Source organism: Hipposideros armiger, unplaced genomic scaffold, assembly GCF_001890085.2.
Source record: "Hipposideros armiger isolate ML-2016 unplaced genomic scaffold, ASM189008v1 scaffold_30, whole genome shotgun sequence".
Lineage (NCBI taxonomy): Eukaryota > Metazoa > Chordata > Mammalia > Chiroptera > Hipposideridae > Hipposideros > Hipposideros armiger.
This window is the reverse complement of record NW_017731380.1, coordinates 2768617-2781956: the sequence shown is the minus strand read 5'-3', so window position 1 is coordinate 2781956 and position 13340 is coordinate 2768617. Positions and strand designations below refer to the sequence as shown.

The 13340-nt window shown below is 37.1% G+C and overlaps 1 protein-coding gene across 1 annotated transcript in view; it reads right to left on the bottom strand.

The window, feature by feature from the left end:
- Positions 1–13340, bottom strand: part of BAZ2B (bromodomain adjacent to zinc finger domain 2B) — a 277499-nt gene that overhangs the window by 84120 nt on the left and 180039 nt on the right. Inside the window, exons 6-9 of the mRNA XM_019636819.1 lie at positions 6492–6695; positions 5789–6184; positions 2737–3343; positions 805–1098 (exon numbers count right to left, since the gene is read on the bottom strand). Of these exons, the coding sequence (XP_019492364.1) occupies positions 805–1098; positions 2737–3343; positions 5789–6184; positions 6492–6695 (1501 nt within the window). The remainder of the gene's footprint in view (positions 1–804; positions 1099–2736; positions 3344–5788; positions 6185–6491; positions 6696–13340) is intronic.

The following is a 13340-nucleotide window of genomic DNA, read 5'->3' as shown; positions in this document are numbered from 1 at the left end:
AACAGCTGGCTAGTACATTTAAACATAATATAACATCTATGTTTATATAAATCCACAGTCAAAAACACCACTAGGTCTTTTAATTCATCTAAAGTACAAAGGAATCAGATTATATGTAAAATTTTTCATAGACAACAACTAAGTTTCACAAATACAAACACGTACATTTTAAATTAGAAGAATATCACACTGGCTTGTGGTAAATGAAAGCAAAACTAGAAATTTCCAAGAAAAGAGTGGAATAAGTAAAACAACACAGTATTTCACTATTCACCTCTATATTTTTTTAGCTACTAAAATGAGAATTGAGAATAGTTTCAGAATATTAATGTAAAAACTTGTAAGGAAGACCTCTAGAAGTTTCTAAAAGGTCAAATAGAAAAAAAAGATGTGGTGTGTTAAAGGGATACTAATGCTACTCACTAAGTGTAAATGACACTGGCTCTGTGTTGGGCAGATATGCAGTTGTATCTTAAGTAACCAAGTGAGCTCATTTTTATCAAGTACAGAAAAGTACACTGTCCATCCAACACTAAATTCTAGAAGCATAAACTAAACATAGAAGCAGGCAAGTATTCGAAATCAAGAGCAGTCATCATGCAGGTTCTTAAATTGGAAGCACAGAGAATAAAAATGGTAATGGGTCATACCCTTTGAAAATACATGCTGACCCTTTCATAGCCAACCTAAAATCTAGCCGTAACACTTGATTCCAATGAGGTTGTCCTCAGAACACTGCATAAATAAGAATTCTTGCTATGGTTTGCCTTCTACTTTACAATAATAAAAATAAAGTGTAGGTACCAGAGTGTGGACTTGAAGTAAGTGTGGAAGAAGGTGTGCCAAGAAAAGCAGGTGACTGGGATTCAGAACATAAGGCAGCAGGAGCAGAGCCTGGGGCTTTTGCTATGTGGAGGTTACGAGGTGTTGAGTGAGCTGTGAGACTGATGGAAGGGCTTTTGACAGAGGAGGTGGTTTTATTCAGTTTCATTGAAGTTTTCTCTCCTTCAGTATCACTATCTGATTCATCTTGGTCTTTATCATCATCATCATCATCTTCTGATCCTTCTGTATCTGATTCTGAATTACTATCTGATTCTGGGAAAAGAAGCATTTGTATATTATAACTAGATAATCACCAACAGTTTGCAATTTGTATCTAAATGGAATAGTTCAGGAATCAGCATCTGTGAATGAGAACTCAAATGAGCCACCTTCCTGAAGAGTAAATGTAAAAATTACTATCTTACAAGCGATTTGAGTACAATGTATGCAGGCTATAAGTCCTCAAAACTTCATTAATAGTATCCATTTTACTCAAAAATTTAATCATAAAACAGGTCTTCTCATTTGTCACTATTCACATGATGCGTTCTGCTTAGCAGCTTCAAATCACTTTTAATTTAATGGAGAAACTAAAGTGCAGAGGGAATATAATTGACTATTGAAATTAATAGATCCCAAAAGCTTAAGAAGTATATAGTAGGTTCAGCAGGAGAATGGGAAGAATGGGGCTATCACGTCCTTTCACCTGGACTTTGAGATACAAGAAAAACCCTTCTGGGGGAGATGCTTGGCTTCATTGGCTTCAGTTTTTCTGTGCCGATGTGAGACTTCATCAGGCTTCACAAAAGATTAGGATTACAGAAATAATTGTAAGAGATAATTTAGTGATTTCGTAATTCAAGTTTGTTCTAGCAATGTCCTATAAATGTATCCACTCCTACGGATATGTCAAGTCTATTCCTGGATGAAACATATTAAACATAGGACTGATATTTGTACTTAATGGTTTCCAGAACAACAGCTTTTGCAGAATTGGGTTTTGTGTAGTATGATCTGACTATGTTAAACTTCATTATAAAAGTTGTCTTTGAAAGTTTGTTAATATTGACATTCATTATCTATCATGTAAAGTTGTATTTATGGGAAAACCAGGAAAAAAAAAACATCAGGAAAAGTTGTTCTTACCCCGAGCAAGGAGGTTGTTTTTACCTTTACACACTTTAATTGTACGACTGACTATATTTTCCTATTTTTATTGGAAGCTAGGAAATGTACAGTTGGGTTTGTGGCTGACCAGTCACAAACCCAAAAACTTTTACAATATGTATTTTATCTTTGTATTTAAAATTTAAGCTATCTTAGATTTTATGTTTTCAATCCTCTGTTGTACAGGAAGGAGGCTTAAAGGGAGGAAAAATAAAAAGAAGTGAATAAAAAAACCCCACAAAAACCCAAAATCTAGAAACGGATATCAAAATAAAGTAGGGGTACTCTATGTTATTAAATAAATTCTGTGTTACTAATCGACATTCACAGGAATTTAGGTTTTTAGTACTTTCTGAATGGCTGTGACTACAATTTTACCTTTATTAAAAATATATAGCGACACATTTTAACAAGTAGCAGAAAAGAGGAAAAAAAAGGACAAATGAGAGATCTTGAATTAAATAAAAACTAAATCTGTGAAATTATTTCTTAATTCATGAGTCATTTATATTCACTTTACAGTTATTATTTGTTTAACGTTAAATGAATAACGAAGCTGAGAATTTAACTTGAGATTTCCAATCTCAGTTACTCCTATTTTACCAGCTCACCACAGAAACACATGCAGCTGCATGAAACAGCGAATGACAATGATTGTAAGACTGTGAATGAAGAAACTCTTTAAAAACATTTTGGCTCAAGAGCAGTCAGAGAAACACTTTAAATTTTAAAACAGAAAATAACCTGATTGGCTGTCATCAGATTCGTCATCTTCATCATCTTCCTCATCTTCTTCTTCATCGTCTTCCTCTTCATCTTCATTGGAATCTTCAGAATCTTTACTGCTGGGAATGTCTGAATCTGTTCCTCGAAACTGTTCCACTAACGATTTTGCAGGATGAGAGTGATGCTGGGCTTTTCCTGTGGTCACGTTATTGCCTGAGGCTTTTTCCTTCCCCTGACCAAGCAGGATGGGAGAGGCTGAGGGCATTCCAGTTGTCTGACTGCCAGGGGTCCTTCTTCCACCTGTACTCAGATTTACAGGTGAGGAAAAAGGGGTGCCACTTGCCGTAGCAATGTTCTCATTCATCTTACTCTGCATCTTAGTTTTGGTAGTAAGCGCGAGAGGGGCTTCTTGAATGACACTTTGAATAACTCCATTTGGTTGGTGATTACCTAAAAGTGCATTTGTCAAGAATGGATTAGGGTGGTTGTTTTCTAATGTCTGTTTTGGATGTGCTGGTGAACTAGAGGTTCCTTTTGGATTTGACAAAGCTGCAATAACCTTCTTCAGGCTCTTAGACGACTCCTGCTTCTTTAACTGCGCTGGAAATGTCTGTTTATATTGTTCCTGTTGAAACGCAAGTTAAAAAACAATATGAGAACAAAGATTACTTTTATTTGCCTTCAGTATCTGACAACAGCTGCTCATACACAGGTTTAAATAATGATATACAGGCGCTGTAAAGGCCATGGCAGTGATGACCAACTGCTTGCTAAACTTGGCTAGACACAATGTATTTAAAATCTAATTAGGCTTTCCCCCTTAAGACATGTTAACTGATTGTCCCCCCTCACTTTACTACTGCTCCCCTTTTCTCAATAATCCCAGCCTGAAACTCTGAAATCATCTTTTTTTCTTTTTTCCAAGCCAGCCATATTACTATGTCTTTTGGATTCTTTCCTTAAAATATTGCTCAAATTGGTATTCCTTTACCATCATTTCTTCCCATCCAACTCTCACCGTGTGCTATACACCAATGCCAATTTTATCTTAATATAAGTCTAATTTTATTACATTAGCTCCGTGGTCAAAAGCTTTCATGCCTCCTTCATCATTGCCAACATTATAAAAAAGCCTAAATACTTATTTAAATTACTTTCCAAGTTGGCACTTATATACCTTTTTAGGCTAACTGGACTATTTGTCATGTCCTGTGCATGTCATACTATCACCGCTTCCACATTTTGCTATAACTATTTTCTCTGCATGAAATGTTCTTCCCTTACAAATTTTAAGCTGATGAAATCCTGTCCATTTTTCAAAACCCAACCCAAGAAGCTTTCTGTGTCTGTCCCAGCCAGAAGCACTCACCTTGGTTTAAAACACTTCTGCTCTTGAATTATTATGTGATGTTGGCAAGTGGCTTAACCTCTCTGAGGCTTACTTTCTTTATCTCACATAGTTTCGTAAAGATTATATAAGTTTATACGTGCAGAAAGGCTAGCTTGGCTACATTTATTAAGCAAGTGTTTAATAAGTGATTTTCTAAAACACAGTCATAAAATTCTTTAAATAAGATACATTTAAGAAACTTAAAATATAAAGAAACCTTTCATAATGCAAATACTTCTTGATGTGACTGTAAATTCATTTATCTGAAAAGTGGAATATATATTAATAACAATTAAAATAGCACCCAAAATGTAATTTTTAATTTGCCTAATTTACTAGTGTAGAATCAATAATGTGATGCTACTAATAATACCTCCTGGTGATCGAACAGTGAATTACAACTCATCACATGCATGATATTATGACACCATTGGTCATTCCATTGAGATCAGTGGTTCTCACATCTGGCTGCACATTAAAATCACCTGAGATGGTTTTTAGACATGCAATACCTTAGTCTCAACACAAGAGATCCTTATTTAATTGTTCTGAGGTGGTATTTCTTTTTTAAAGTTTTCCACATGATTCTATTGAATACTTAGGCTTGAGAATTACTCATTTAGATTCTCAAAAAAGCCTAGTTTGTTCTAGTCATTTTTCTTGGACCTTATTCTTACAGTCTTCACAGTAAAATAAGAGTGAATAGCCTAGAACACTGTGACTTTTTTTGAGAAAGAAAGGCAGCATATCATAGTGGTTAAGAAAAAGAACTCTTAGTACCACACTACGTAGGTTTGAATTCTAGCTCCATCACTGACTACCACTGTGATCTTGGGAGAGTTATTTAAGTTCTATGTATCTCAATATGATCATCTGTTAATAGTCATAATAACATTAGTAGCACTAATGAATCAATGCACGTTCAGCACTTAAAACAATGGCTGGCAACTAGTAAGAGCTCTACCAGTGTTATCTAATGTTTAGGATGCCTAATGATAATTTTGTAACCAAAAGACAGGATACTGTGTTCAAAGATAGTATTTTTTCTTTACTCTAGGCTGGTTCTAGAATAAAAAGCACTGATCATTTAATTACTAGAATTCTACTGGACTTGTGGATGTAGACTACACAGTAATATAAAATGAATAGCAACAAAATAAAGATAAAATATTCTCTGATGAGTGGGTCTGGTTTTGTGTAAATAAAACTTACTCAAATATTTTGTATTTCATATAATTCACTAAGAATGGCGAAGGAAAATGAATCTTTATAAAGGATTTTTACACTTAAAATTGCTAAATTATAGGACAACAGAGGTAAATAACTCAAGAATTCATTTCTTTAAAAAAAGAATATCTTGATATTAGAAAAAAAGGACATTGATTTTAAATAAAAGTAATTGTCAAGTATGTCTATTCAAACACTTTTCTCTCCTTATTGCTAAATCATTAAACCAGGGGGAAAAGACATGATTCTGTTGCCAAAAATATATTAAGCAGATGTATGTGTAAATAAATACAAAATCAGAGAAATTTAGCTTTCTGATATGCATGTTTGATTCCTGGAGACAAAGAAAGTATAAAGATAAGAGTAGAATCTAATTTAAACCTACATATTGTTGGATTATATAAAAGCTCTTTTTTGAATAATAAAATGTTCTATGAATAACTTTTAACTCACCCGTTTGGATCGCAATTCACTGGTCAAAGAACTAGATTCTTCAGAGGTATTTTTATTCCCTGCTTTAAGTACGTCAGGAGAAGGAACTATGAGTTTCATGTAAGTTTCCTTTTTGGCTTGGTTTACCAAAGATAAAGGTTTCACATTGGACACCAATCCCGTAGACTGTATTACACTTGTATGTTTGTTCACAGATTCCTCCTTTGCCTGAGAGCTTTGGAAAATAAATGGAAGCTGCTGTGACAAAACCTGAGGCTGCTTCTGCTGGGATTGGAATGATGAGTGAGTCTGGGATTCAGACACAAGAGGTAATGGCTGGTGTAGTCTTTTTTCCTGGGCTTTTTCAGTTGTTTTCTGTCCATCTGCTTTTGGGTCTGAAATACCATGTAATAGCACCTGCAAATAAAAGTTAAAAGTCACCATCTATTAAAACAAAGAACATTCAGCAGTAAAACTTGGAGAGGAAAAAAAGGGAACTTTAAAAAGTGTTTCTAATGACTAATGATAGATCTATAAGGCTCACAAGACCTATACTAAATGTTTCTGTAAAAATGACTCCATCTCCTCTTTTTCCTTCTTTTGCAAAAGTAAGAACTAAAGGCAATAATTAAATTTAAACTTTACAAACTTCGAGAGTCAAGATAAATCAGTTAATCCCTAAATATGAGTAATGTGTGGATACTGCCAAGGGAACTATTTATACCTGGTTGTTACTTTTATGTTGTGCTTCACTCTCTGAATCAGAATCATCATCTTCACTCTCTTCAATACTTTGATCTTCTTCTTCTTCGTCTTCCTCTAGGTCATCTGAATCACTGCTACTAAGGCCTTCACTGGAGGTGTCTGATGACGTGCCCGAATCACTATCGCTGTTGCTAGAACTTTCCACAGCTTTCTTCCTTGGTTTCTGGACAAAGACAACATTTTCACCAAGACTTTAGTTTTAGAAAAAATTCAAGTTTCAGTAAGAAGTATGCTCTCTTCATTTTCAAATGATATTTTCAATATCAAAATGTAATTTCAGGAAAAAGGGAAAAGTCACATGTTGTACTGATCAACAATCAGATCAAATTAACTCATCTGATAGGAATTCTCTGATAAATGTACAAGCAGAGTATTGGAAACATCAATATTACAAAACACAAAGAGTAATTTAGAAAAATAGTTATTCCAATTATGATAAGGAACACATACACTGAAGCTCTATATTTAGTTTTAGTCTTCTTTCTTTATGCAGATAGGGAGTTAGCAGCCCAATATTCACATATAGCATGCCAAACACACCTTTCTTGGCACTAGACTACAATGATGTCAAAGACAGAGTCCTTGCCTTCAAGAAACATATTCTAGTGGTGGTGTCAGTGGTGATAGTACAGTAGGCAGATGACAAAAATAAAAGCAAATAATTCCATACAGTAATAAGTGCTATAGAAAAGATAAGATAGGTAGCAACAGATTTACAAGCTGCTTTAATTAGGATCAAAGAATTTAATTTTTTTATTTTTACATCAAAACCACATAGAAAAAAATGATAGATTAATTCCTGAAACACTTAAGAAAATCCAAAGGCTGGTAGAAGAAACATTAAATTGCTTTATGCGAAAAATTTGGGGTTTAAAAGAACAGACCATAGTAGTGTATAAAAAGAGGAACAAACATGAGATGATTTATAACTAAATAACTACATAACAATGAAAAAGTTAAAATTTTGCCAACACGAAGGCTGAAAAGGAGAAATATTGAAATGATAGAGCAATAGACTGAGTACAATCCAAGGTTACTTAGGAACATTTCAAAAGCATTTACTGATAGATAAAATAAAGAACAAAATACAGAAAAGGTAATAAATTATAAAAATCATGAATTACAAAAGCTATGGTCTTGCCGGAAATATGGGCTTTCATGACTATTGGGCTGGGGAATGGAAGACAATAATACACCTCCTTCAACAGGAAGCCAAGCCGAAGCCACAGTTACAGACCGCAAATCCATTCTGTTTCCTCTGTACCTTCTGAAATTCCATTTACATTAAGTAAAATGCATATGAGTGAGGAGAGACACTCCTGCTGTTTTATTCTGCTTTCAATGGTACTCTGTGTTAAATGCTCCATACAAGTAACTAACTATTAATGCTTCCTCCAGAGACAAGCTTCAGTAAGCCCACTGGTAGTCACCATCATTCCCTGAGCTACCTTTTTCTCTCACAGTGAAACAGAGAGTGAGGAGGACCCGACTTGAAATAGTGTGGGAACCACAGGATGAGAGAGACCAAAGGGAAACAATAGTAATATTAAGCCTACCACTTATTCGTTAGGGAAACAGCTCCTTCTTTGCAACCAAAATCTGTGGTGGGTGTAGAAGCACCTGCAGCAAGACTATGAAAATCATAAGGACTCGAAACTGAAGTTACCACTTTGGGTTTTCAGTGTGGGCTGAGAAAGGAAATAAGTGAAGGTGCTACAGTGATTTAGCTGAAAAAACTAAACTCCTACTCCAATGCCCAAGTACTCTGTAGATTTTTTTATTTAAAGATGGAATGAGAAATGGGGCCCAGCTCAAGAGTGGGTCTAGAGGTGCAGGTTCTAAAGCTTTGTAGTGTGAGATAGTCACTTGCGGAAATTGCCGCAACCCGCAGGTCCCTGGGTCCCGATTCAAACCGGGCACAGGGATCTGCAGTAACAAGCACTTCGTGTGATTCTGGGGCAGGTGGTTTTGCAGAGCATGCACCGACAGTGTGCAGAGCCTGTGCTTTATAAAGCAACTAAGGTAGACCCCATTAAAGAAAAAATAGGCGTGAGAACATGAGTCCAAATATTAAAAAAAAGAGAGAAAAATGAGTTTCTATTTCACCAGTGTCATCTCCTTAGTCCTTATTAGTGTGTGTGTGTGTGTGTGTGTGTGTGTGTAGCTAGTTCTTTTATATTCAGACACAATTAAGTAGTATGTCTATTTTCTGTCATTTAAACATTTAAAAACGAGTCTTCTTAGATTCATCAAAAAATGATCGAAGAGCTTATTAATCCACACCCCCATCCAATCTGGGAAAGCCTTTCAGAACTCTCTCCTTGCTTATTTCACTGTATACTTATTTCTCCCAATAACAAAGCAAACACATTTTCAAGGCCATTATGTACCAGGCATAGCTGCTCTAGTCTCTGGGGACACAAGCGTGTGACAAACAGACAGCTGCTCTGCCTAGTGGGAACAGGGTGAAGAGACTCAGCAAACAATATAAGTAAGTGTTTTTAGTGATAAGGACCACGACTAAAACAGGATAACTGGATAGATAGTTGTGTTGGGAGTGGGTGGGGTGAAGATTTATTTAGATGTAGTTATCAGGCAAGACCTTTCCGAGCTGGGACCTAAATAGAGAACAAGAGGCAGTCATCGAAAGACAGAAGAGAAGAGCGTTTCAAGACATGGGAAACAGCAAAGGAAACAAGTTTGACGTGTTCAAAGAATGGAGAAGTCAGCTAGAGCAGCTATGGCCCAAGGCACACGCGACAGCCACAGGAAGAGAGGTTGGAGGGCTGGCAGGGCCAGACCAGACAAGGTTTTGGAGGCCGTGGCAAATATTTTATCCTGAGTGAGACAGGAAAGTAATGCAGGGAGTGCTACCACATGGTATCTTAAAACCATAAGAAAAAAAAAAATTATGTTTTAAAACATAGCATTTGTTTTGCCTGCTGTGGTAACAATAATTTGTATGGAAGCCGGAATGGAACTTATTCAACCTTGAGTTGTTTTATTTTTATCCTCAACAGGCTGTATGTTTGTGTATTTTAGTTTGTGACTTTGTTTAATTTAAAATATCTATATTTATTCTAAATATGCACGCAGACTCAATGAGGGAATTGGACTTAATCAGTGATTTTCAATGAACAGTATGGAGATGTGTAGCACTGCCCCTCAGGAGGGATTATCCAAATTAGCTGAAGAACATTTTTTTCAAACTAGACATGAAAAGGACTGATGAAGCAATTTTTAAAAAGCTTTTAAAACTGAAAATACTGGGTAAAAAAAGTATAGGATTTTCCTCTTTCGTACCAATGCCCCTCATCTCCATTTTACTTAAGCAACCAAGTACTACAAGTTCATGCCAGATCGTGTATTAGCCAAAGGTGCTCTCCTTCTGAAGTCCCGGGTTCTAGGAACCCTCGCTTTGACAGACAATCTCTCTCTAATGTTATTTCTATTAGATGTATAAACACTACCACGCTACCTCAGAATCGATCTCTATATCATTAAAGAGGTGCCTCTGTCAGTTTTTACTACCTGCTGCCAGAAGTAGTTTTTCCTTTAACAGCACTGATGCTGCTTTAGAATGTCAGTGTAGATTCCTTGTTAGACCTGAGGACAGGGAAGGTCTTGCTCGATACCTTGTACAGTGTAGAGGTACTGGAGATTTTAGATTTTTTCTGTGTTATGGTAGCACTACTTCTAATAGGTAGGACAGTATAAGGTTTAAAAACATGGGCATTGAACTTTTAGAAATACATATAGAAATATATCCGATGACATGATGTCTGGGATTTGGTTCAACATACTAAAGGAGTGAGGAACGCGTCTAACATGCATAGCAGCTGACAGCAGCACAGACAGGCCCTCAGAGCTCACACTAATGGGATGCCCTTGAAACAAATCATAAAGAACCAAGAGGGAAGAGCAAAGGTGGTGAATGTGACCCTGGAAGCAAATAACCAAGTGTCTTTGATCACATTTGCGGAGTGCTCAGTGGGGTGGCTTGGCGGAGGAAACGGAATGCTTATCCTGGGGCCTCAATGCAGTCCTGTTGAGTTTTCGTGATGGGTACCGTGAGGCTTCTTGGTTTACCAGATGACCTTCCCCAGACCCTCATATTTCTTGCCGTATTTTGGAAAACACTAATTTTCTATTGAGAAAGGAACTGCAACATCTAGAGGAAATATTTCTATGAAATACACTGGGCAAAGGGGAAAAAAATCTTTATTTGGTCCATTGGTCCTGGAAAATATATGGAGCTTTGATGCCGTCTTGAAAAAGAACAAGGACAAATTGATGAAATAGTTCCTTAGGATTAAAAATTACAGCCTGGGAGGCTTGTTCAGATTTAAAGTCTGGATCAATGCTACTTGCAGTCAGTGGCTGCCCATACCTTGCTCCTCGTGCTGTGGTGTGTTTAGAAGCTTTCCAGACCCCTTGATAGTGAAGCTGAGATGGTGGAGAAAGTGATCTGTGCAGGATCACGAACTTCTGATGCTCCTTCCCCAGAAAAGCAGGCCCCAAAAGTGGCTTTTATAAAATGTAGATGAGAAGACACTGCTCTAATTATTATCTTTCTTTCCAGAATGTTAGCAGTAGCTGCTATGGCTTTAATTCGGAAGACACCAAGGCTTCTCAATCAAGAAGAAATTACAAATAAGACCAAATTCACTAATATGGGTGCACTTACTGGAAATTCTGAACATAATGTGTAAGTTCACACAGCTGGAGGTATTGAAGCTTACTTGGTTGAGCGAATGAAACCTAAACTCATTCAACATAAATGTGGTGGCCTGGATTTAATAATGGCATGAGGAAATCCAAAGGCTGACAGTGAACAAATTATTGGAGTGGATTTACCAGGTGTGATCTGCACACCCACCCTACTCATACCACTTCTACAGCAGATTTCGTGAGGCAGAAATCACATTAGCAATTTGAACGGGGAAATTTTATTATAAAGAATTATTAATAGGAACAGAAGATGAACTAAGAGGGATTAACAGACCCCAAAGAATACTGGATTGGCAAATGTATGGAATAGCCACTTCCTGTATGTAGAGCTGAGGTAGAGTACTTAAAGATAAACTTGGAAGAGGGCCTCTCTCCTTCCAAACCCTCACCACCCAGGGCTGAGTTCAGACTTTGTTGGAGGGGATGTGGCTGTTGCCCACTGGATGGCAGAGAAGCTCACTGAGGAATTACAGGTCAAGGCTGGCACACAGGATCACGGCCTGCTAGAATGCCAGAAAAACGTGCTGGGAGCCTGCTAGCTGGGGTGACAGTGAGATTAGCTAGAAAGCCACCCAGTGGTGTTCCAGCAAAACTTACTACAGAGGTTCCCCCTTATCCACAAGGGATATGTTCCAACCCCCAGTGGATGCTTGAAACCATGAAATACTACGGAACCCTATTTATACTATGTTTTTTCCTACACATACATTATGATAGGGTTTAATTATAAATTAGCCACCATAAGAGATTAACAACAATATCTAATAATGAAGTAGAATAATAACAACAGACTGTAACAGAAGTTATGTGAATGTGGTCTCTCTCTCCAGTAATTTTTATATTTTTCAGGCCAAATCTATTCCTGAATCTGTGTAACCATCCCTTACTTGAAGTAATAGCTCGGTGTTGCTCATTTCAGAGGATCCCTTGATGAAATCTTTGTATAGACTCCATGCTTTCTGGTGTAACACATAGCCATCAATAAGAACACATTTTCTGTCATGTCTTCCACACACAAATTTAATGCATTCTCATCTTAACTAATCACTTTATCACGTACGGTGGCCGAAACTTCTGCAGTTTGTGGTGCAACAGCAAAACTAGCACAAATTTCTTCTTCCTTCTTTATAGTTCCACGAATAAAAGATTCATTTTACTGTAGCTCTTTAGCAACTTGAGAACATGATGGTTTTTCTTATCAAGTCAAGAATTTTCATCTTTTCACTTAAAGGAAGCACTTTATGGCTTCTCTTTGGCATATCCAAATTGCCAGCATCACCACTCTTGCACATTGGCGCTATTATTAAGTAAAACAAGGGTTACTTGAACACAAGCACTGTGATGCCCTAACAGTCGATCTGATAACCAAGAGGGCTACTAAGTGACTAACAGGCGGGGAGCCTATACAGTGTGGAGATCCTGGACACAGGGACGATTCACGTCCTGGGAAGGATGAAGCAGGACAGGGCAAGATTTCATCACACTACTCACAACAGCACACAATTTAAAACTTACGAATTGTTTATTTCTGGAATTTTCCATTTAATATTTTCAGATGGTGGTTAACCACAAGCAACTGAAACTGCAGAAAGCAGAGTTGTGTGTGGATAAGAGGGAATTAGTGTAACAAGTTGCCCACTGGGATACCAGTGAAATTCGCTGGGTGGTGTACCTGACTGGGTCTCCTACGCACAACTGCGGAAAAGTGGCCAACTGGCAGCCACAGCATAAGAGCAAGAAGAAACAACTGGAACCAGGCACAGAAACCCCTTCTTCTTCTAGTGTCTCTCTAGGACCCCTTATTGACTTGTTCCAAGTGGCAAAAAAGAAAAGGCTGAATTTAGAACTGAGGGGCATTAAATTGATACCCTGTGCCGTCGGGGATATAACAAAATAAAATTGGTCATGAGGTGATAACTGTCGAACACGAATAATGATTACACAGGATTATTATGCTATTCTATCTACTTCATGTATTTGAAATTTTCCATTAATTTGTTTTGCTTTTGTTTTCCTAAAGCATGGACTCTGGAGTCAACCTGCCTGACTTCAAATCCTGGTCACTTACTGGCCAACC